The following is a 20694-nucleotide window of genomic DNA, read 5'->3' as shown; positions in this document are numbered from 1 at the left end:
CAAAATGCTTCTGACAAATGAAGCTGCTGGGTCGCGTCTTCCGAAGCGCCGACCCCTCCTCATCTCCACCGCTCCCATGTTTTCTTTTGTGTTGCCATAAGTTAGTCTCTCTGCGTTGGTGCGCTGTGCTAATGCTAATAATGCTAATAATGCTAATAATGCTAATGCGAGCAAATACAATTGCGGCTTCACAAAACTTTTCGGAGTTTGCAATTCGCCCAACCAATCATAAATTGTTAGTGTGGCCGACACACCCACGAACCATTTCCTCCTCAGGAACAAACTACCTCTCTAGCAGGGACTATCTGGGGGTGAAAAGGTTCGCAGGGACTAGGGACTAGATCCTTTTTGGTGTGAAACCAAATCTCCCCCCTATCGGCCTAGTTCGGGGGAAAGGACCCCGGTGTGAAAGCGCCTATTGGCTCCACGGTGGCTCTCTAACAGCTGCTGTCTCTGCAGGTGGAGACCACACCATTGCATACCCCATCCTGCAGGCGGTGGCTGAGAAGTAAGTCTGTGCTCTGCTGATGATCAGGTTGGATCCTGGGGGTCCTTGGTATGAACACGTTTGAGAAACACTGCTCTACGGTACTCATTGGTTCCCTGTAATACTCTGTGGTTCCCTGCAGGCACGGCCCGGTGGGTCTGGTCCACGTTGACGCTCACGCTGACACCAGTGATGTGGTTCTGGGGGAGCGGATCGGACACAGGACCCCCTTCAGACGCTGTGTGGAGGAGGGGCTGCTGGACTGCAGCCGGGTGGTGCAGATCGGCCTGCGGGGGTCCGGTTACTCCGCCGACTCCTACGCCTGGAGCCGTGCTCAGGTACCGGAGATCAATAAGATCGTGTTCTGCGTACCTCTGATGAAATACACTACCTGATACAGGGACCAGCTACTTCCTGTAACACAGGGTACTGACTAACTGACTGAGGCCCAATTCCAAACTTCACCCTAACCACTTGCAACTCCGTAACTTTTCGTAACAATGGTTTCAAATCAGCATTTCTTGGATTAAGAACACAAATAATTAACCTCAAAACAACTTGAATGGTGTTTCTTTGTTCCTGACGGACACACAGGGTCAACCAGACACAAAACTAAGAATCGTGACAGGGTTAGTGTGTAGGGGGCGGTTTGGAATTAGGCCTGACTGTGTGTGTGTGTGTGTGTGTGTGTGTGTGTGTGTGTGTGTGTGTGTGTGTGTGTGTGTGTGGTGTGTGTGTGTGTGTGTGTGTGTGTGTGTGTGTGTGTGTGTGTGTGTGTGTGTGTGTGTGTGTGTGTGTGTGTGTGTGTGTGTGTGTGTGTGTGTGTGTGTGTGTGTGTGTGTGTGTGTGTGTGTGTGTGTGTGTGTGTGTGTGTGTGTGTGTGTGTGTGTGTGTGTGTGTGTGTGTGTAGGGTTTCCGTGTAGTGCAGGTGGAAGAGTGCTGGTTCAAGTCTCTGGCTCCCCTGATGGAGGAGGTCAGGGGTCAGATGGGAGGGGGTCCGGTGTACCTGAGTTTTGATATCGATGCTCTGGACCCCGGCTTCGCTCCGGGCACCGGGACCCCCGAGATCGCCGGGCTCACCTCCATACAGGTAGACTGCTGTAACTACTGCTTAGTGCTCTATTACATCGGTTCTTATTAGACACTTCTCTATATGCCACTGCTACTGGGTTATCATGGGGGGGGGGGGGGGGGATTCTGAGATTTTCAGAAAAGTCTTGATGTTGAGACTTTTTGTAAAAAGTCCACATCTGCAGGAAATAGTCAACATTTTCAGATTTGTAACAAAGTTTTGAGATTTTCTGAAAAAGTTATAATTGTGATGTTTCTGCTGTCGGTCCACCATCGCTGTTCAATGGGTCTGATTTCAGGGAGTGGAGATCATCCGCGGCTGTCGGGGTCTGAACCTGGTGGGCTGTGACCTGGTGGAGGTGTCTCCCCCCTACGACACCACCGGTACTACACACTCTATTCCATCATTCACATATTTCATTATGTTGAACTCATTGATATATCCCCCCCCCCTCAGGAAACACGGCGCTGACCGGAGCTAACCTCCTGTTTGAGATGCTCTGCGTCCTCCCCAACGTCAAATACCTCTGACTCAATGAAGACACACAAAGTATTGTTTACAGCCAATGAGAGGACAGATGCACTGAAGATTATTCTAGTCTCTTTGTGGTTAATTATAATATCATTCTGTGCTTTATAAATGAAATATAAGATGTAATTAAAATGTAAAATAATCTAATGATTGTGCAATATTTACATATAACTCTATCAATGGAGTTACAGTTTAATAAAGTAATACATACTAATAAAGTGAGTTTCATGTGTGGGTCACTGCCCTCATCATTTGACTTCTGTTACATCATGTCCATTGACTGGGCTCTGGTTTCAGACGGAGGGTGAACAGAGGTGCTGCAGCTCATTAAAGCATGTATCTTCTCTCTGAAACACACCTCAAACAAAAAGCCCCCCCCCCCCCCCCCCCCCCCCACCATCTGGTCTACTAACAAGGAGACAAAACAATTACAGGGGGGGCTTCGATCTACTAACCTAGTGTGTCCAACACAGTTTACCTGTGATGGAGAGGGTACCCCAAACCTACCCTAACCCTCCACCTCCCACACATTCACACTCAAGCAGGACACAGGGTGCTCACAGAGAGGCTCTGGAGTCAGCAGCAGGTCTGAGAGGGAAGTGGAGCTCCTCCTTTAAGACTGGCTCTGGCTGCTGATAGGCCAGCTGAGGGTGAGGGGACCAATCAGCCGTCAGTCCCAGGTGCACAGGCAGGTTCTGATCAGCTGCTGATTACCTGCAGGGAAGAGAGCGGTTTGTGCTCGTCGTGCTCTGGAGTCTTCTTCTTCTTCTCTCTAAAGGTTTGTAACTCTTTGGCCCTTTCTCATTTCATCAAATCCCCCTCCTCGACTCCTCGGTCCTCCGGTAGTGACCTGGAAATGAATTTCAGCGCGCCATGTTGAAGGACATCTCATTTCTCTAAATGCACTTCGAGGACCGAGGATCAAGGAGAGAGGAGAGAGGAGAGAGGAGGCTCTCTGGAGGAGCTCTAACCGAGGAGAGAGGAGAGAGGAGAGAGGAGGAGAGAGGAGGCTCTCTGGAGGAGCTCTAACCGAGGAGAGAGGAGAGAGGAGGCTCTCTGGAGGAGCTCTAACCGAGGAGAGAGGAGAGAGGAGGCTCTCTGGAGGAGCTCTAACCGAGGAGAGAGGAGAGAGGAGGCTCTCTGGAGGAGCTCTAATCGAGGAGAGAGGAGAGAGGAGGCTCTCTGGAGGAGCTCTAACCGAGGAGAGAGGAGAGAGGAGGCTCTCTGGAGGAGCTCTAACCGAGGAGAGAGGAGAGAGGAGGCTCTCTGGAGGAGCTCTAATCGAGGAGAGAGGAGAGAGGAGAGAGGAGGCTCTCTGGAGGAGCTCTAACCGAGGAGAGAGGAGAGAGGAGGCTCTCTGAAGGAGCTCTAACCGAGGAGAGAGGAGAGAGGAGGCTCTCTGGAGGAGCTCTAACCAGGAGAGAGGAGAGAGGAGAGAGGAGGCTCTCTGGAGGAGCTCTAACCGAGGAGAGAGGAGAGAGGAGGCTCTCTGGAGGAGCTCTAACCGAGGAGAGAGGAGAGAGGAGAGAGGAGAGAGGAGGCTCTCTGGAGGAGCTCTAACCGAGGAGAGAGGAGAGAGGAGAGAGGAGGCTCTCTGGAGGAGCTCTAACCGAGGAGAGAGGAGAGAGGAGGCTCTCTGGTGGAGCTCTAACCGAGGAGAGAGGAGAGGAGAGAGGAGGCTCTCTGGAGGAGCTCTAACCGAGGAGAGAGGAGAGAGGAGGCTCTCTGGAGGAGCTCTAACCGAGGAGACACTGATGGCTCCTCCTCGGCTCCTTCGTGGATGCATTTCCGGGAACACAGATGTTTCAAAGAGTCGTGACGTACGGCCGGACTGATCTCAGCCAATCACAGCTCTGCATGCATCCCCTGGATATTATTGTAGTAACTGCTTTCATGGTGACGCGATGTTTCCAGAGAGAACAGCTGGGAGGTCCGTGCAGAAAGCAGAGCAGTGTGTATAATATATATCACTCAGTAGAACAGCTGAGAGGTCCGTGCAGAAAGCAGAGCAGTGTGTATCATAGATATCACTCAGTAGAACAGCTGAGAGGTCCGTGCAGAAAGCAGAGCAGTGTGTATCATAGATATCACTCAGTAGAACAGCTGAGAGGTCCGTGCAGAAAGCAGAGCAGTGTGTATCATAGATATCACTCAGTAGAACAGCTGAGAGGTCCGTGCAGAAAGCAGAGCAGTGTGTATCATAGATATCACTCAGTAGAACAGCTGAGAGGTCCGTGCAGAAAGCAGAGCAGTGTGTATCATAGATATCACTCAGTAGAACAGCTGAGAGGTCCGTGCAGAAAGCAGAGCAGTGTGTATCATATATATCACTCAGTAGAACAGCTGAGAGGTCCGTGCAGAAAGCAGAGCAGTGTGTATAATATATATCACTCAGTAGAACAGCTGAGAGGTCCGTGCAGAAAGCAGAGCAGTGTGTATAATATATATCACTCAGTAGAACAGCTGAGAGGTCCGTGCAGAAAGCAGAGCAGTGTGTATCATAGATATCACTCAGTAGAACAGCTGAGAGGTCCGTGCAGAAAGCAGAGCAGTGTGTATCATAGATATCACTCAGTAGAACAGCTGAGAGGTCCGTGCAGTGTGTATCATAGATATCACTCAGTAGAACAGCTGAGAGGTCCGTGCAGAAAGCAGAGCAGTGTGTATCATAGATATCACTCAGTAGAACAGCTGAGAGGTCCGTGCAGAAAGCAGAGCAGTGTGTATCATAGATATCACTCAGTAGAACAGCTGAGAGGTCCGTGCAGAAAGCAGAGCAGTGTGTATCATATATATCACTCAGTAGAACAGCTGAGAGGTCCGTGCAGAAAGCAGAGCAGTGTGTATCATATATATCACTCAGTAGAACAGCTGAGAGGTCCGTGCAGAAAGCAGAGCAGTGTGTATCATAGATATCACTCAGTAGAACAGCTGTGAGGTCCGTGCAGAAAGCAGAGCAGTGTGTATCATAGATATCACTCAGTAGAACAGCTGAGAGGTCCGTGCAGAAAGCAGAGCAGTGTGTATCATAGATATCACTCAGTAGAACAGCTGAGAGGTCCGTGCAGAAAGCAGAGCAGTGTGTATCATAGATATCACTCAGTAGAACAGCTGGGAGGTCCGTGCAGAAAGCAGAGCAGTGTGTATCATAGATATCACTCAGTAGAACAGGCCGACTCTCTTTGCTTTAATTTAGTAGATATCTACAAACAAAGAGTCCAGATGTTTCTAAGAGCATTTAGTGCTTCACAAAATAAAATACACAACGGCTGCAGGAGCTGTGTGTGTGTGTGTGTGTGTGTGTTTGTGTGTGTGTGTGTGTGTGTGTGGCGTGTGTGTGTGTGGGTCGGGGGGGGGGGTACAGCTGGTGTGTGTGCCCCTCCTCCTGTGTCTGTGTGTGTGTGTGAGTGGTTACAGTTGTGAGGTGTGAGTGTGTGTGCCTCGTTGTGTGTGTGGGTACAGTGTGTAGGTGTGTGTGGTACAGTGTGTAGGTGTGTGTGTGGTAACAGTGTGGTAGGTGTTGTGTGGTCTATAGTGTGTAGGTGTTGGGTGTTATGTGTGGTACAGGGTGTAGGTTGGTGTATGGTACAGCGTAGTAGGTGTGTGTGGTACAGTGTGTAGGTCGTGTGTGTGTGTGTGTGTGTGTGTTGTGTGTGTGTGTGGTACAGTGTGTAGGTGTGTGTGGTACAGTGTGAGGGTGTGTGTGTGGTACAGTGTGTAGGTGTGTGTGGTACAGTGTGTAGGTGTGTGTGGTACAGTGGTGTAGGTGTGTGTGTGGTACAGTGTGTAGGTGTGTGTGGTTGTACAGTGTGTAGTGGTGTGGTACAGTGTGTAGGTGTGTGTGTGGTACAGTGTGTAGGTGTGTGTGGTACAGTGTGTAGGTGTGTGTGTGGTACAGTGTGTAGGTGTGTGTGTGGTACAGTGTGTGTGTGTGTGGCGTTTTTATATGTACTAAAGTGGTGGGGCACAAACAACGTAGATGTCTATATATAAGCTTCTGCAGTGAGGTTCATGGCTGCTGAGGCTCTGGCTCTTCAGGTTTACAAATATTATATTTTGACCTAAATCAAAATATAATATTATTTTCAAAAGCTTTTTTAGTCTGATGCTTCAATTAATTTTAAACAGACAGTTCAACAAAAGGATACCCAAAACATGTAATTGTATCATTTAAATATTGAATTGTTCTCTCTTAGTAAGATCCCATTTTCAATCAAATTGCAGTCTTACCTTGACTTGAAGATGAAGTCCATTTGCCTATCCCTCTGGACAAACAACTCTATTACTTTTTTGTAAAAGTCCTCCTTATCTTCTTGTAGTTTCAAAAGTCTATCATAAATCTAATCTAATCAATAGATTTATGATTCGAAAATTATAAAAGTAGGGTAGACATGTGGATATTATCCGGCTGAACAAAACGTGCATTTATCAAACAGCTACGTTTCCCACAGATCTTATTTTGAGCTATTTTGTCTGGTATATCCAGTCTCTGATAGTGTTACGTTATTATGAGAGTGCTCTGTTTGATTCTGAAATGGTATATATTTATATACATATATGTGTGTGTGTGTGTGTGTGTGTGTGTGTGTGTGTGTGTGTGTGTGTGTGTGTGTGTGTGTGTGTCCTCATCTGTAGCCTGTTATTGTCTCATTACACCGCACTGTGAATGAATCAAAGTAAATATAGAAGTGGTCATGAACACATCTGTCCATCAGACAGAGGGCTGCTGCCTCCTGTCATCATTAATGGACGTCTCTTTAAAATGGCCGCTCAGAGGAGAGGAGTTCTCATTTCTCTAACCGCCTGCTGCTTCCGCTCCTCTCTCCTCGGCTCCCCTCCTCTCTCCTCGGCTCCCCTCCTCTCTCCTCGGCTCCCCTCCTCAGTCCTCGGTTCCCCTCCTCTCTCCTCTGTTCCCCTCCTCGACTCCTCTCTCCTCGGTTCCCCTCCTCGGCTCCTCCGCTCGCATCTCCTGTGTGCGGGACTAAGTATTGAGGATAGGAGTCGAGGATAGGAGTCGAGGAGAGGAGTTATAGAAATGAGAAAGAGACAGGGAGAACAGCACAGCAAAACAAAACCCATTACCAGACAGACAACACTAACACCGTGACATAACACCAAGATCGTGGCAGTGCTGAGCTGTAAACACAGTGGGATGGGGGACCAAAACGTCCCCTCTCCCGGGGGCCGGTACCCGGTTGAAACTCCCGAAAATGTTCCCGTTTTTGAATGTGCGTTAAAAAACATAGAGCAAGGTGAGATAAAATGTTACATGTCAGTAAACACCGAGCAGCATGCTTCAGTAGTTAGTACCTTGAGTCTCAGCATATTGAGTAGAAGTACAGAGTAGTAGAACATGCAAATACTCAAGTATATTTCTGTGGTACTTTGTGCAGTAATGTAAATGTAGTTGGTTACATTCCACCACTGATGTTAAACACGGCATGCGCTTCGAGCTGAAGCCAACTTAGAACATCCTACTCCTTTAGCCTTCAACGTATCTGGAGACGTGAAGGATACTTACTGGACTCTTGAGCTGCCGGCTTCCATCGATACATCTGGCTCTCCCCGACAACTTGGACATCTGAAATTCAAAGTTGGAGAGTTAGTCACACAATGAACTTCATGCCAAAAATCATGTATTTCCCGTTCCACCAGCTATGAACAACAATACGCCCAAGCTGCCCCTCCTTCAAAACAAAAACTAGGTGTGTCTTGTTCTTGTTCTATCAGATGTTTAATGATTCAACATTTTTCTACTCTTCCCTGTTTAGATTCTGCCTCGTGTTTGTTCTCATTGGGCCTTATGAAACAACCTGTTCTATTCCAATGCTCTAGGTCGGACTTCCTACTAACGTAATAGACACTTTGGACATGTATTATTCCTAGTAGATGTCTCCTCTCTCCTCGGTTCCCCTCCTCTCTCCTCGGTTCCCCTCCTCGACTCCTCTCTCCTCGGTTCCCCTCCTCTCTCCTCGGTTCCCCTCCTCGGCTCCTCCGTTCCCCTCCTCGAGTCCTCCGCTCGCATCTCCTGTGGGCGGGACTAAGTATTGAGGATAGGAGTCGAGGATAGGAGTAGAGGAGAGGAGTTATAGATATGAGAAAGAGACGGGGAGAACAGGACAGCAAAACAAAACCCATTACCAGACAGACAACACTAACACCGTGACATAACACCAAGATCGTGGCAGTGCTGAGCTGTAAACACAGTGGGATGGGGGGCCAAAACGTCGCCTTTCCGTACCCGGGGGCCGGTACCCGGTTGAAACTCCCGAAAATGTTCCCGTTTTTGAATGTGCGTTAAAAAACATAGAGCAAGGTGAAATAATATGTTACATGTCAGTAAAAACAGAGCAGCATGCTTCAGTAGTTGGTACCTTGAGTCTCAGCATCTCCACAACACAGAGAGAAAGAGAAATGTGTTCATGATCAAAATGTATTGTATACGTGTCACGGCTCAGCAGAGTCTCGTAGGCATCGTCCCTCTCCGTGTCACGGCTCAGCAGAGTCTCGTAGGCATCGTCCCTCTCCGTGTCACGGCTCAGCAGAGTCTCGTAGGCATCGTCTCTCTCCGTGTCACGGCTCAGCAGAGTCTCATAGGCATCGTCTCTCTCCGTGTCACGGCTCAGCAGAGTCTCGTAGGCATCGTCTCTCTCCGTGTCACGGCTCAGCAGAGTCTCGTAGGCATCGTCTCTCTCCGTGTCACGGCTCAGCAGAGTCTCGTAGGCATCGTCCCTCTCCGTGTCACGGCTCAGCAGAGTCTCGTAGGCATCGTCTCTCTCCGTGTCACGGCTCAGCAGAGTCTCGTAGGCATCGTCCCTCTCCGTGTCACGGCTCAGCAGAGTCTCGTAGGCATCGTCCCTCTCCGGGTCACGGCTTCAGCAGAGTCTCGTAGGCATCGTCCCTCTCCGTGTCACGGCTCAGCAGAGTCTCGTAGGCATCGTCCCTCTCCGTGTCACGGCTCAGCAGAGTCTCGTAGGCATCGTCCCTCTCCGTGTCACGGCTCAGCAGAGTCTCGTAGGCATCGTCCCTCTCCGTGTCACGGCTCAGCAGAGTCTCGTAGGCATCGTCTCTCTCCGTGTCACGGCTCAGCAGAGTCTCGTAGGCATCGTCTCTCTCCGTGTCACGGCTCAGCAGAGTCTCGTAGGCATCGTCTCTCTCCGTGTCACGGCTCAGCAGAGTCTCGTAGGCATCGTCCCTCTCCGTGTCACGGCTCAGCAGAGTCTCGTAGGCATCGTCCCTCTCCGTGTCACGGCTCAGCAGAGTCTCGTAGGCATCGTCCCTCTCCGTGTCACGGCTCAGCAGAGTCTCGTAGCTCTCCGTTGTCACGGCCTCAGCAGAGGTCTGTAGGCATCGTCCTCTCCGTGTCACGGCTCAGCAGAGTCTCGTAGGCATTGTCCCTCTCCGGGTCACGGCTCAGCAGGAGTCTCGTTAGGCATCGTCCCTCTCCGTGTCACGGCTCAGCAGAGTCTCGTAGGCATCGTCTCTCCGTTGTCACGGCTCAGCAGAGTCTCGTAGGCATCGTCTCTCTCCGTGTCACGGTTCAGCAGAGTCTCGTAGGCATCGTCCCTCTCCGTGTCACGGCTCAGCAGACTCTCGTAGGCATCGTCCCTCTCCGGGTCACGGCTCAGCAGAATCTCGTAGGCATCGTCTCTCCGTGTCACGGCTCAGCAGAGTCTCGTAGGCATCGTCCCTCTCCGTGTCACGGTTCAGCAGAGTCTTGTAGGCATGTCCCTCTCCGTGTCACGGCTCAGCAGAGGTCTCGTAGGCATCGTCCCTCTGCTCTGGTTTTCTGGTTGCGCTTGCATTTTCTCTTTAGAGGTGGCTCTTGCAGTGTGTCATCATGCCTGGCTGAAGGTCCAGCTTCTGGATCCACATGGGTCAGGAGGACCTCGTCTTCAATGGTGTGTCACATCAGGTGCATTGACGACCTGAAATGAAGGTTTATCAATATACTTTATACCCCTTAATACGATGATCACATAGGAAAAAAATGCAGCCAATGAGATATTTCTCTGGGTCTCTGGGTAGAATATCCTTCAACAAGGTATTCTATATCCTTGATAGAAGGCCCTGGCACTTACACTGAAGGAGAGCATTTGGATTGACCGTTTGATCAACCAATCATATATTGATTTGTAGCCAATGGGCGTATTCTTTCAGAGTATCCCTCGGTTTCAGGGTGCTCTAGAACAGTGTTTTTCAAAGTGTGGGCCCCGACCCCCCGGGGGGCCGCCAGGGGTGTCAAGCAAAGTTTGAGGGAAAGGGGAATATTTTTTTTTTAGATGTAATTAATAACTGCATATCTATCAATCTATGTGTCCTTTGATGCCAATCTTTTGATTATTTTTTTAAATCACACGACCGCCTTTCAAGCCAATCAGAATCGAGCAAATATTGTTGTTTATATATATGAATATAAATATGTTTGTTGTTAATATTACTTTTCAATATTATATATAATATTATTAAGGCATAAATAGCTTTCAAATATGCAACAAAGATATGTTAATTGTTCATATTACTGTTCAAAATGATATCATATTATAAAGACAGAAATCACTTTAAAAATGCTTTAAAATATGTTTACTGTTGATATGACTGTTTAATATTGTGTTAATAATGTTTATAACAGAAGACACAATGAATGACGAATGACAAACACAAGATAAATACAATAAATGTTTAGAAGAATAACTGATTATTAATTATTATTGATACAAATATATATATAGAAAATGTATTAAGCTGTATGATTGCTTTGTCATATTTCCCATCATAAGGTACTCATAATTAAAAAAAATAATTGCAACAGGGGGGTCCCCGCCAGAGGATCATGCTATATGGGGGTCCTTGGAATGGCAAAGTTTGGGAACCCCTGACCTAACCTATGCAATATGGTTTCCTAAACACATGTATTGATATTTCACATGAAAAGCTTTTGAAATGAAGATACAAAGTTGTTACAGGGGTATAGGAGTACATTTGCCATTAAATCAAAATGTGTTTGCAAGCCAAAGCCTGTTTGAAGAAGTGGAAAAAGAACATCATACAGCCTGAACTTCTTCAGATTCCATATCACTCCTATGTGTTTGTACCTGCTGATCTGAAAGGTTTTGTCAGTCAGCACCATCTAGTGGAGAGCTAGTAGAACTTCGTCACCTCCATCACCTCACACCTTGACTGGTTCTCCTTCCCGTTAGACCTGTTCTCACGTCACTCGATGTGTTTTGATACTCTGAAGGGAGTGACGGCGTCCTCAGATCAGATACACGCAGACACAGGACTGAAGAGGAAGAGATGAGCAGAGTTTCCTCCACACATGCAGGCGTCTGAACTGACCTGAAGGGAATTCAACAGGTGAGAATATGATTGAAATGCTTTGTTTGGTTCGTACGTTTATTAGGTCCATTATGATGCATTCGGGGATGGATACAGCCAATCAATTACTTGACCTAATTCAACTTAATCCGTAAAGTTGGATGATCAGGATCCCTCTGATCACATCGTGCTGTATCCCTGTTGAACTGGTCAGAACAAATGCTTCTTGGTGCTGATTCTATATATCTAACCCAAAGTATTGTAGAGACCTCACCTCCGAATGAAAGAAGAATGATTTTAGAAAGACTTCCTTGTTATGGCGACAGTACTTGGCAGCAGTTTGACTGGAATCTGAGTCCACTTCTTCAGTGGAAATGCAGGGAGTGTCTAAAAACTCAGATCAACATGGCTGACATGTTTGTTTTGTAATGTTTTCACATTGAAACATAGCAGACGTGATATGATACCTGAGTGTAAAGGGCCTGTCTGTAATGACCCTGCATTCAGAGACGGCCCAGTGGAGTCTCATGTTTGCTGGACTTTGGATTTAAAACAGTTTGATGGAGCATTGACTTTGCTGATGCGATGTTTGTGATAGCATGATATATGGAGGGGTCCGTCTTCTGTTCTATTATCAGCGTCTGAACTGCAACCGTGACTTAAAATGGCGGCAGCACAGAACTATGGGCTCAGAGCAGTCTCATAACACACACATGCACACAGAAGGATCCACACTTGTGTTTTTCAAAGCACACAAATGTGTTCCGTTTCATATTCATGTAAATAAAATCCAAACACAGAAAAAAGTTTTACATATGTATTTTTGATCCTCACATATTAGTTTTCCGTTTAAAACCTCTGCACCTGCAAACACAACCGCTCTCTGTGCACGGATCGCTGTGCATTCGTGTGTGGGTTTTTGAGACTCCCCTGACGCTCAGCCGATTCGTACTTGTAATTTTTCTATCTATAGCCAATCAGATGTCTCCTCCATTCTAAGCCAATCACATGAGCGCGTCCCCACGAGGGTAGATTTATTGCGTTCATGACGTAGTGCTTCATGTACGCATTTAGCGCAGTCCGGAGTTGACAGCTCCATGGAGCCTGCAGGCGCTAATCTCAGGACACTTCCACTCTCAGGACAGCGCCACTTTCCGAACAGGAAATGCACGCAAATACAAGCCTTTATATTATTAAGGTACAGCGCCCCTTCCCGTGGGTGCTAGACAGTGAACTGTCAACGGGGGGGGGGGGGGGGGGGCCTCGCTGCGGGGAAACGGTGGACCTCTGTCGCCTGTCAAAGCAAGTTCAGATGGCCAGTCCGCCCCTGCCGGTGTTGCAGTATAACTTGAGTCATGACAACTGGCGGAATTCTATTATTTTCGTCAGGGGAATCCGGGGCGTGTACATTGAGGACCCATTGTGGATTTACCAGGAAATAAACATGTCGATCGCCTCGTTTGTCGTTTACGTTCATCTTTTGCTACATCTGCCTTCCTAAGATCACTTTGATGCACATTCAGTACTCGTATGTGAGGTTGTGGGTGAGAGGTGGATATCGTGACGCTTACAGCCAGGGAGGTATCGAACATTACAAAGTAGGTGACTGTGTGGATGCCTGTTCAAAACATTGCAAACTTGATTAAACCATTTAAATTGTAGACAGGAGACATCTGATTGGCTATAGATAGAACAATTACAAGTACGAATCGGGTGAGCGTCAGGGGAGTCTAAAAACGTTTAGGTTGTTTGAAGTGAATGTTCCTGCAGGAGTCTTGCTGTTCTTAGTTTATATCTTTATAGTTGGTTTGATTTATTGTAAAAATTGTTGTCACTTTAGATCAAAGCTAAATCAATGTAATATAATGTGTCCGATCAGGCACACATGCAGGTCATCCACGCTGCTCATCATCTGTTAGTGCTGAGCTTCATTTCATTCGATGGTTCGTTAGCACCACCTAGTGGACACTTGGTAGAACTACACCCCCTCTCACAGACTGGCTTTCTGACCAGGAAGAGTTTCCTCCTCATATGAAGCTTTCTCAATTGACCTGAAGGGAATTCAGCAGGTGAGAATATGGTTGAAAAGCTTTTTTATTTGAGATTATACATTTGGGGATAATTCCAAACAAGAAGTAACCTAACCTGACAAAGTATTTGTGTTTCCTAAAACTCAGTTCCTCAGGTGAGAATCCTCCCAGAGGAATCTGTATCACTTTGATGAAATGGTTCTGTTTCACTGTTTGAATGGAGAGGACTAATGTTTCTTGATGCTGATTCTATAAATCTATTCTATAGTATTGTGGAGAATGTCCCTCGGAGAAGAAGAATCATTAAAAAAAGACTTCCTTGAACTGGTGCCAGCTGTTGGCAGCAGTTTGATTGTAATCTGACATCAGATCTTCCGTGGAAATGCAGGGAGTGTCTGATCGTGTCTGATCCGGTCCAACAGCTCCGATCAGCGTGACTGACATGTTTAAAAAAAGAAAAGGTTCAGCATCAAAGAGTAAACATAGCAGATGTGATATTATAATAATAATAGATTTATTTTGTTAGCGCTTTTACAGGCGCTCAAAGAGGCTTTACAGATATAGTGAAAAGAAAGGAACAACAAATAAATATATAGTTAAAGTTAAATAATACAAAAACAATCACACATTAAAAGCCAGATTGAAGAGGTGAGGGCAGTCTGATGGGTTGGGGAGTGAGTTCCAGATTGTTGAGGGCTTTGTGAGTAATTAGGAGGACTTTGAAGTCGATTCTTTGACGGACGGGGAGCCAGTGGAGGTTCTGGAGGACGGGAGTGATGTGGTCTCGGGAGCGGGTGTGGGAGAGGAGGTGGGCAGCAGAGTTCTGGATGTGTTGGAGTTTATTGAGGAGGTTGGATGGTCTGCCGTAGAGGATGCTATTGCAGTAGTCGAGTCGTGAAGTGATGAATGCATGAATCAGGGTCTCAGCAGCAGAGGAGGAGAGTGATGGGCGGAGACGGGCAATGCTTTTGAGGTGGAAAAAGGCGGTCCTGGTGATGTGATTTATATGGTGGTTGAATTTGAGCTGACTGTCGAAGATGACTCCGAGGTTGCGGATGTGAGGGGGGGAGATAGAGTGTGGCTGTCAATGGTGAAGTTGAAATTCTGGATGTCTTTGATACGGGATGGGGGGCCGATGATGATGATGGGGGGCCGATGATGATGATGATGTCTGATTTGGCACTGTTCAGTTGGAGATAGTTTGTTTGCATCCATGCTTTTATTTCTGAGAGACAGTTGGTGAGAGTGGAGTGTGTTGTGGGGGTGATGGTTTTTGTGGAGATATAAAGTTGGATGTCATCGGCGTAGCAGTGAAATTGAAGGTTGTGGCGGCAAATGATTTTGCCAAGGGGGAGCATGTAGAGGATGAAGAGGAGGGGGCCAAGCACCGAACCCTGGGGGACGCCTTGGGACAGAGGAGCAGTGGAGGAGGTGCAGTTGTTGATGTTGATAAACTGATGTCTGTCTGTGAGGTAGGATTTCAGCCAGGAGAGTGCAGTGTCGGTGATGTTGAGTGATGATTCGAGGAGGGACAGCAGGATGGCGTGGTTGATGGTGTCGAATGCTGCGGTGAGGTCGAGGAGGATGAGGATGTTCAGGTTGCCGGAGTCAGAGGAGAGGAGGAGGTCGTTTGTGATTTTGAGAAGAGCTGTTTCTGTGTTTTGATCGGAAACCGGATTGAAATGGCTCAAAGAGGTCATTGGAGCTGAGGTGGGCTTTAAGTTGTGAGGCAACGACACGTTCAAGTATTTTTGACAGAAAGGGGAGATTTGAGATGGGCCGGAAGTTGGACATGATGTCAGGTGTGAGTCCAGGTCTTTTGAGAATGGGTGTGACAGCAGCCAGTTTGAGAGAGGGGGGAACTGATCCAGATCTGAGGGAGGAGTTCATGATGGTGGCGATGAGTTGGGAGATGGCAGGGAGGCTCTCTTTAACACATTTGGAGGGCATTGGGTCAAGTGTGCAGGTGGAGTTCATTCCAGTCATGAAGTCGGACAGTTGCATGGGGGTCACAGGGGAGAAGTGGGACAGGGGCTGTGAGGTGAAGGGGGGGAGCCAGGAGGGGAGGTGGGGGGTGCTGATGAGGGTGTCAGATTGCTGTAAATGTGGCTGATTTTGGTTTGGAAAAACGAGAGGAAGGAGTTGCACTGTTCGGTGGTGAAGGACGAGGTGGCGTTGTCACAGGGTTTGAGAAGTTTGCTGATGGTGCAGAACAGACGCTTGGGGTTGCTGGAGCCAGACTGAATGAGTTGTGAGTAGTAATTAGACCGGGCTGCTTTGAGTGCGTTACTGTACTGCTGGAGATAGTCTTTGTAGATTTGAAGATGGACTGTTAGTGTGGTTTTCTTCTGTGTTGGCGTTCAAGTTGACGTTTCCTTGATTTCATTTGGCGGAGTTCGGGGGTATACCAGGGGGCGGAGTGTATGAAAGAGACATGTTTTGTTTTTGTGGGGGCCAGTTCATTGAGACAGAAGGAGAGGGTGCTGTTATAATAGTCCACAAGTTCAGATGGGTTTTCAGAAAGTGGGGGGGGGGGGGGGGGGAGACAGACATCTTGCAGGTAATGGAGGCAGTGATTGCTGAAGGTGAGATGGATTTGAGATTTCTGTAGGTTATTGTGTATTTTTGCTGTTGGGCGGGGATGGGGATGTTGATGTCCATGATGATGGCCAGGGCCCAGGAGTTCAAAACTTGTAATCTCAATCAGATCCGATCAGATTTTGAAATCCCCTTTTTTGTGATCCAGGATCAGACAAATCGGCCAGATGTTGTCCCTGTAGTTCAAAGCAATTCAGGATAGGATCAGCCTGATCCAGATTACGACTTTTCAAGATTACTAGATCCTGAATATCAGTGCTTTAATCCTACGAGCGCCATCTAGTGGACATGAAAAATAATACAAGGAAGACAACAGAACACATTGCAGAGACATCTATAATGTCTAATTATATTTTTAAATACATAAAGGACATCAAATCATAATGAAATTGTAATTTAAAAAAATACTCCCACTAGGGTAACAACAATAAAACATTCATTCAAAGGCAGCTGGATCATCCAGGCGTGCTTTGAGGAGCTGAATTCTCAGTGAGGTTTCAGTTTGCTGAAGCCGGCACAGCTGTATTTGTTGTTTGGCCAGACGGATCTGAATCTCTGCCCTCTCCGTGTCACGGCTCAGCAGAGTCTCGTAGGCATCGTCCCTCTCCGTGTTACGGCTCAGCAGAGTCTCGTAGGCATCGTCCCTCTCCATTTCACGGCTCAGCAGAGTCTCGTAGGCATCGTCCCTCTCCGTGTCACGGCTCAGCAGAGTCTCGTAGGCATCGTCCCTCTCCGTGTCACGGCTCAGCAGAGTCTCATAGGCATCATCCCTCTCCGTGTCACGGCTCAGCAGAGTCTCGTAGGCATCGTCCCTCTCCATTTCACGGCTCAGCAGAGTCTTGTAGGCATCGTCCCTCTCCGTGTCACGGCTCAGCAGAGTCTCGTAGGCATCGTCCCTCTCCGTGTCACGGCTCAGCAGAGTCTCGTAGGCATCGTCCCTCTCCGTGTCACGGCTCAGTAGAGTCTCGTAGGCATCGTCCCTCTCCATTTCACGGCTCAGCAGAGTCTCGTAGGCATCGTCCCTCTCCGTGTCACGGCACAGCAGAGTCTCGTAGGCATCGTCCCTCTCCGTGTCACGGCTCAGCAGAGTCTCGTAGGCATCATCCCTCTCCGTGTCACGGCTCAGCAGAGTCTCGTAGGCATCGTCCCTCTCCATTTCACGGCTCAGCAGAGTCTTGTAGGCATCGTCCCTCTCCGTGTCACGGCTCAGCAGAGTCTTGTAGGCATCGTCCCTCTCCGTGTCACGGCTCAGCAGAGTCTCGTAGGCATCATCCCTCTGCTCTGGTTTTCTGGTGCGCTTGCATTTTCTCTTTAGAGGTGGCTCTTGCAGTGTGTCATCAGGCCTGGCTGAAGGTCCAGCTTCTGGATCCACATGGGTCAGGAGGACCTCGTCTTCAATGGTGTGTCACATCAGGTGCATTGACGACCTGAAATAAAGGTTTATCAATATACTTTATACCCCTTAATACGATGATCACATAGGAAAAAAATGCAACCAATGAGATATTTCTCTGGGTCTCTGGGTAGAATATCCTTCAACAAGGTATTCTATATCCTTGATAGAAGGCCCTGGCCCTTACACTGAAGGAGAGCGTTTGGATTGACCGTTTGATCAACCAATCATATATTGATTTGTAGCCAATGGGCGTATTCTTTCAGAGTTTCCCTCGGTTTCAGGGTGCTCTAGAACAGTTTTTTTCAAAGTGTGGGCCCCGACCCCCCAGGGGGCCGCCAGGGGGGTCAAGCAAAGTTTGAGGGAAAGGGGAATCTTTTTTTTTTAGATGTAATTAATAACTGCATATCTATCAATCTATGTGTCCTTTGATGCCAATCTTTTAATTATTTTTTTAAATCACACGACCGCCTTTCAAGCCAATCAGAATCGAGCTGCTAGTGAATATTTCGCTCTGCACTGGATGAGAGCACGGATGTAGCAAATATTGTTGTTTATATATATGAATATAAATATGTTTGTTGTTAATATTACTTTTCAATATTATATATAATATTATAAAGACAGATATCACTTTAAAAATGCTTTAAAATATATTTACTGTTGATATGACTGTTTAATATTGTGTTAAGAATGTTTATAACAGAAGACACAATGAATGACGAATGACAAACACAAAATAAATACAATAAATGTTTAGAAGAATAACTGATTATTAATTATTATTGATACAAATATATATATAGAAAATGTATTAAGCTGTATGATTGCTTTGTCATATTTCCCATCATAAGGTACTCATAATTAAAAAAAATAATTGCAACAGGGGGGTCCCCGCCAGAGGATCATGCTATATGGGGGTCCTTGGAATGGCAAAGTTTGGGAACCCCTGACCTAACCTATGCAATATGGTTTCCTAAACATAACACATGTATTGATATTTCACATGAAAAGCTTTTGAAATGAAGATACAAAGTTGTTACAGGGGTATAGGAGTACATTTGCCATTAAATCAAAATGTGTTTGCAAGCCAAAGCCTGTTTGAAGAAGTGGAAAAAGAACATCATACAGCCTGAACTTCTTCAGATTCCATATCACTCCAATGTGTTTGTACCTGCTGATCTGAAAGGTTTTGTCAGTCAGCACCATCTAGTGGAGAGCTAGTAGAACTTCGTCACCTCCATCACCTCTCACCTTGACTGGTTCTCCTTCCTGTTAGACCTGTTCTCCTTCCCGTTAGACCTGTTCTCACGTCACTCGATGTGTTTTGATACTCTGAAGGGACTAACAGCGTCCTCAGATCAGATACACGCAGACACAGGACTGAAGAGGAAGAGATGAGCAGAGTTTCCTCCTGTTATGGAAATCTGAGACCCAACACTGTGGAGAGTACAAGTCAGAGTGATCAAAACAAATAAATGGTGAATCAGACAGAGTTGTCTTTCTGGTTATTTATTTGAAGCTTCAAATACATAGATACAATACATAGACACAGGTCTCACAGAGTATAGGATAGTCTGCAGGAGTGTGCGCAGTAGTAATAAAATAGCAAGGCTTATATACAGGAAAGGGCGGGAAGCTCAGAAATCTGTCTTCACACGGTCTCATATTGTTATTAGACACCTGTCCTTGAGCTCAGAATAGGGAAGCTCTTGGGAGACTTTGTGTGAAGAGGAGTAGTCTCAACATAGTCTCACAAATCAGCTCTGTGGCCTTGAAGCGCTTGGGAAGAAAACCCTACACTAGAATATGAGAAGAAAACAGCCCATCTCAGGAAATGAGAAGCATTTGGTTTAAACATATAAGGATATAATAAACATTTCCACTACATTCTCCCCTTTTGATCATACTTGATCAATAAAAACCCAAATGACAGGATAGACTGATATAACACATCAATGAATACACTCCATCGCTGGTTTAAGTAAACACATCACAAATATATCATAGAAAACTGGCTGTTTTTGTGGAGGACAGACTCCAATATAAAGACTCCAATATAATGTCAGCATAAGAGGAGGGTACACATGGATTATATTGTAGTGTCGAAACGAGACTCTTCTGATTCTAGCTGGTCTATCTCACTGTGGCGCAAAGGATTGTCGTGTAATCAAATAGCATTATACTGAACGAAAGCTGAGGATACCATGCTGGAAACGTACTTCTTCAGTATTGGGATAATCAAACAGGTACAACTGATTAATAGGCCGAAAATGATCGCCAGGGCAAATATGCAGAGGAACCATTTTATGATTGTCCAGGCTCTCCAGTAGTATCCACATTGCACACGGTTGCATTGTCGCCTTTCCAGGCGAGCCCTCATCACGAGGTGGGAATGCTCCATGGGGTGTGTGTGTGTATTCCCTCGGTCGATTTTGTGACACGGACAGTCAGACTCCGCACACCGATAACACAAACGAGGAACCAGAGAGCATATGGAACCGCTCAGCTGGCACTCGCTCGTGACACCTTTTGTGTAGTGTGTTTTTGTGTATGTAGTGCAAGTGTGGTGCTGGTGGTGACTTGGACACGTCACTTGTTGTCATCTTCCGTTGGTGACTAGGACACGTCACTTGTTGTCATCTTCCGTTGGTGACTAGGACACGTCACTTGTTGTCTCCTTCCGTTGGTGACTAGGACACGTCACTTGTTGTCGTCTGCTTCCGTTGGTGACTAGGACACGTCACTTGTTGTCGTCTTCCGTTGGTGACTAGGACACGTCACTTGTTGTCTCCTTCCGTTGGTGACTAGGACACGTGACTTGTTGTCGTCTGCTTCCGTTGGTGACTAGGACACGTCACTTGTTGTCGTCTTCCTCTACCGTTGGTTCTACCGTTTCTCCTTTCCTGTGACTACGACCTTGCAGTGGCTGGCGTGGATCCACGTGGCTCTCTCGGCGACCTTGACCGCTGTCTGGGTGACGAGAAGCACCTGGTAGGGACCTTGCCAACGATTGGATTTCCAGCTCTTTCTCCGGAAATCCTTGACCAGCACGAAGTCGCCGGGTTGGAGATGGTGAAGTGGACCAGTGGCAGTCGCTAAAGTGGATGACGGGTTAACACAATATGACAACATAGTATCCTCACACAAAGTTGTGGAGGGAAGAGGACATCCTGGAGCCTTGAGTCCAATCTGTGGAGGAGCCCCAAAAAGGATTTCAAATGGGCTGACGGTTGACTCCGTGTTCTTTTCCGCATCCGCATGT

At 47.1% G+C, this 20694-nt stretch overlaps 2 protein-coding genes across 3 annotated transcripts in view; both read left to right on the top strand.

Annotated features, from left to right (window-relative positions):
• Positions 1-459: 459 nt before the first annotated feature.
• agmat (agmatine ureohydrolase (agmatinase)) lies at positions 460-2308 on the top strand (the record flags this gene model as incomplete). Its single annotated transcript, XM_034217442.1, is given in 5 exon segments — positions 460-508; positions 630-825; positions 1398-1577; positions 1858-1942; positions 2016-2308. Coding segments are annotated over 5 exon segments (584 nt in total), but the record flags the coding sequence as incomplete, so codon positions are not given.
• An 8986-nt stretch (positions 2309-11294) lies between these two features.
• The window catches only part of LOC117546987 (NLR family CARD domain-containing protein 3-like), a 54237-nt gene continuing 44837 nt past the window's right edge, over positions 11295-20694 (top strand). For both annotated transcript variants that reach the window (XM_034217440.1, XM_034217441.1), the window contains exon 1: positions 11295-11447. The gene's annotated coding sequence lies outside the window, so the exon portion shown is untranslated. The remainder of the gene's footprint in view (positions 11448-20694) is intronic.

Source organism: Gymnodraco acuticeps, unplaced genomic scaffold (genome assembly GCF_902827175.1).
Source record: "Gymnodraco acuticeps unplaced genomic scaffold, fGymAcu1.1, whole genome shotgun sequence".
Classification (NCBI taxonomy): Eukaryota; Metazoa; Chordata; class Actinopteri; order Perciformes; family Bathydraconidae; genus Gymnodraco; species Gymnodraco acuticeps.
This window is presented reverse-complemented; position numbering and strand designations above follow the sequence as displayed.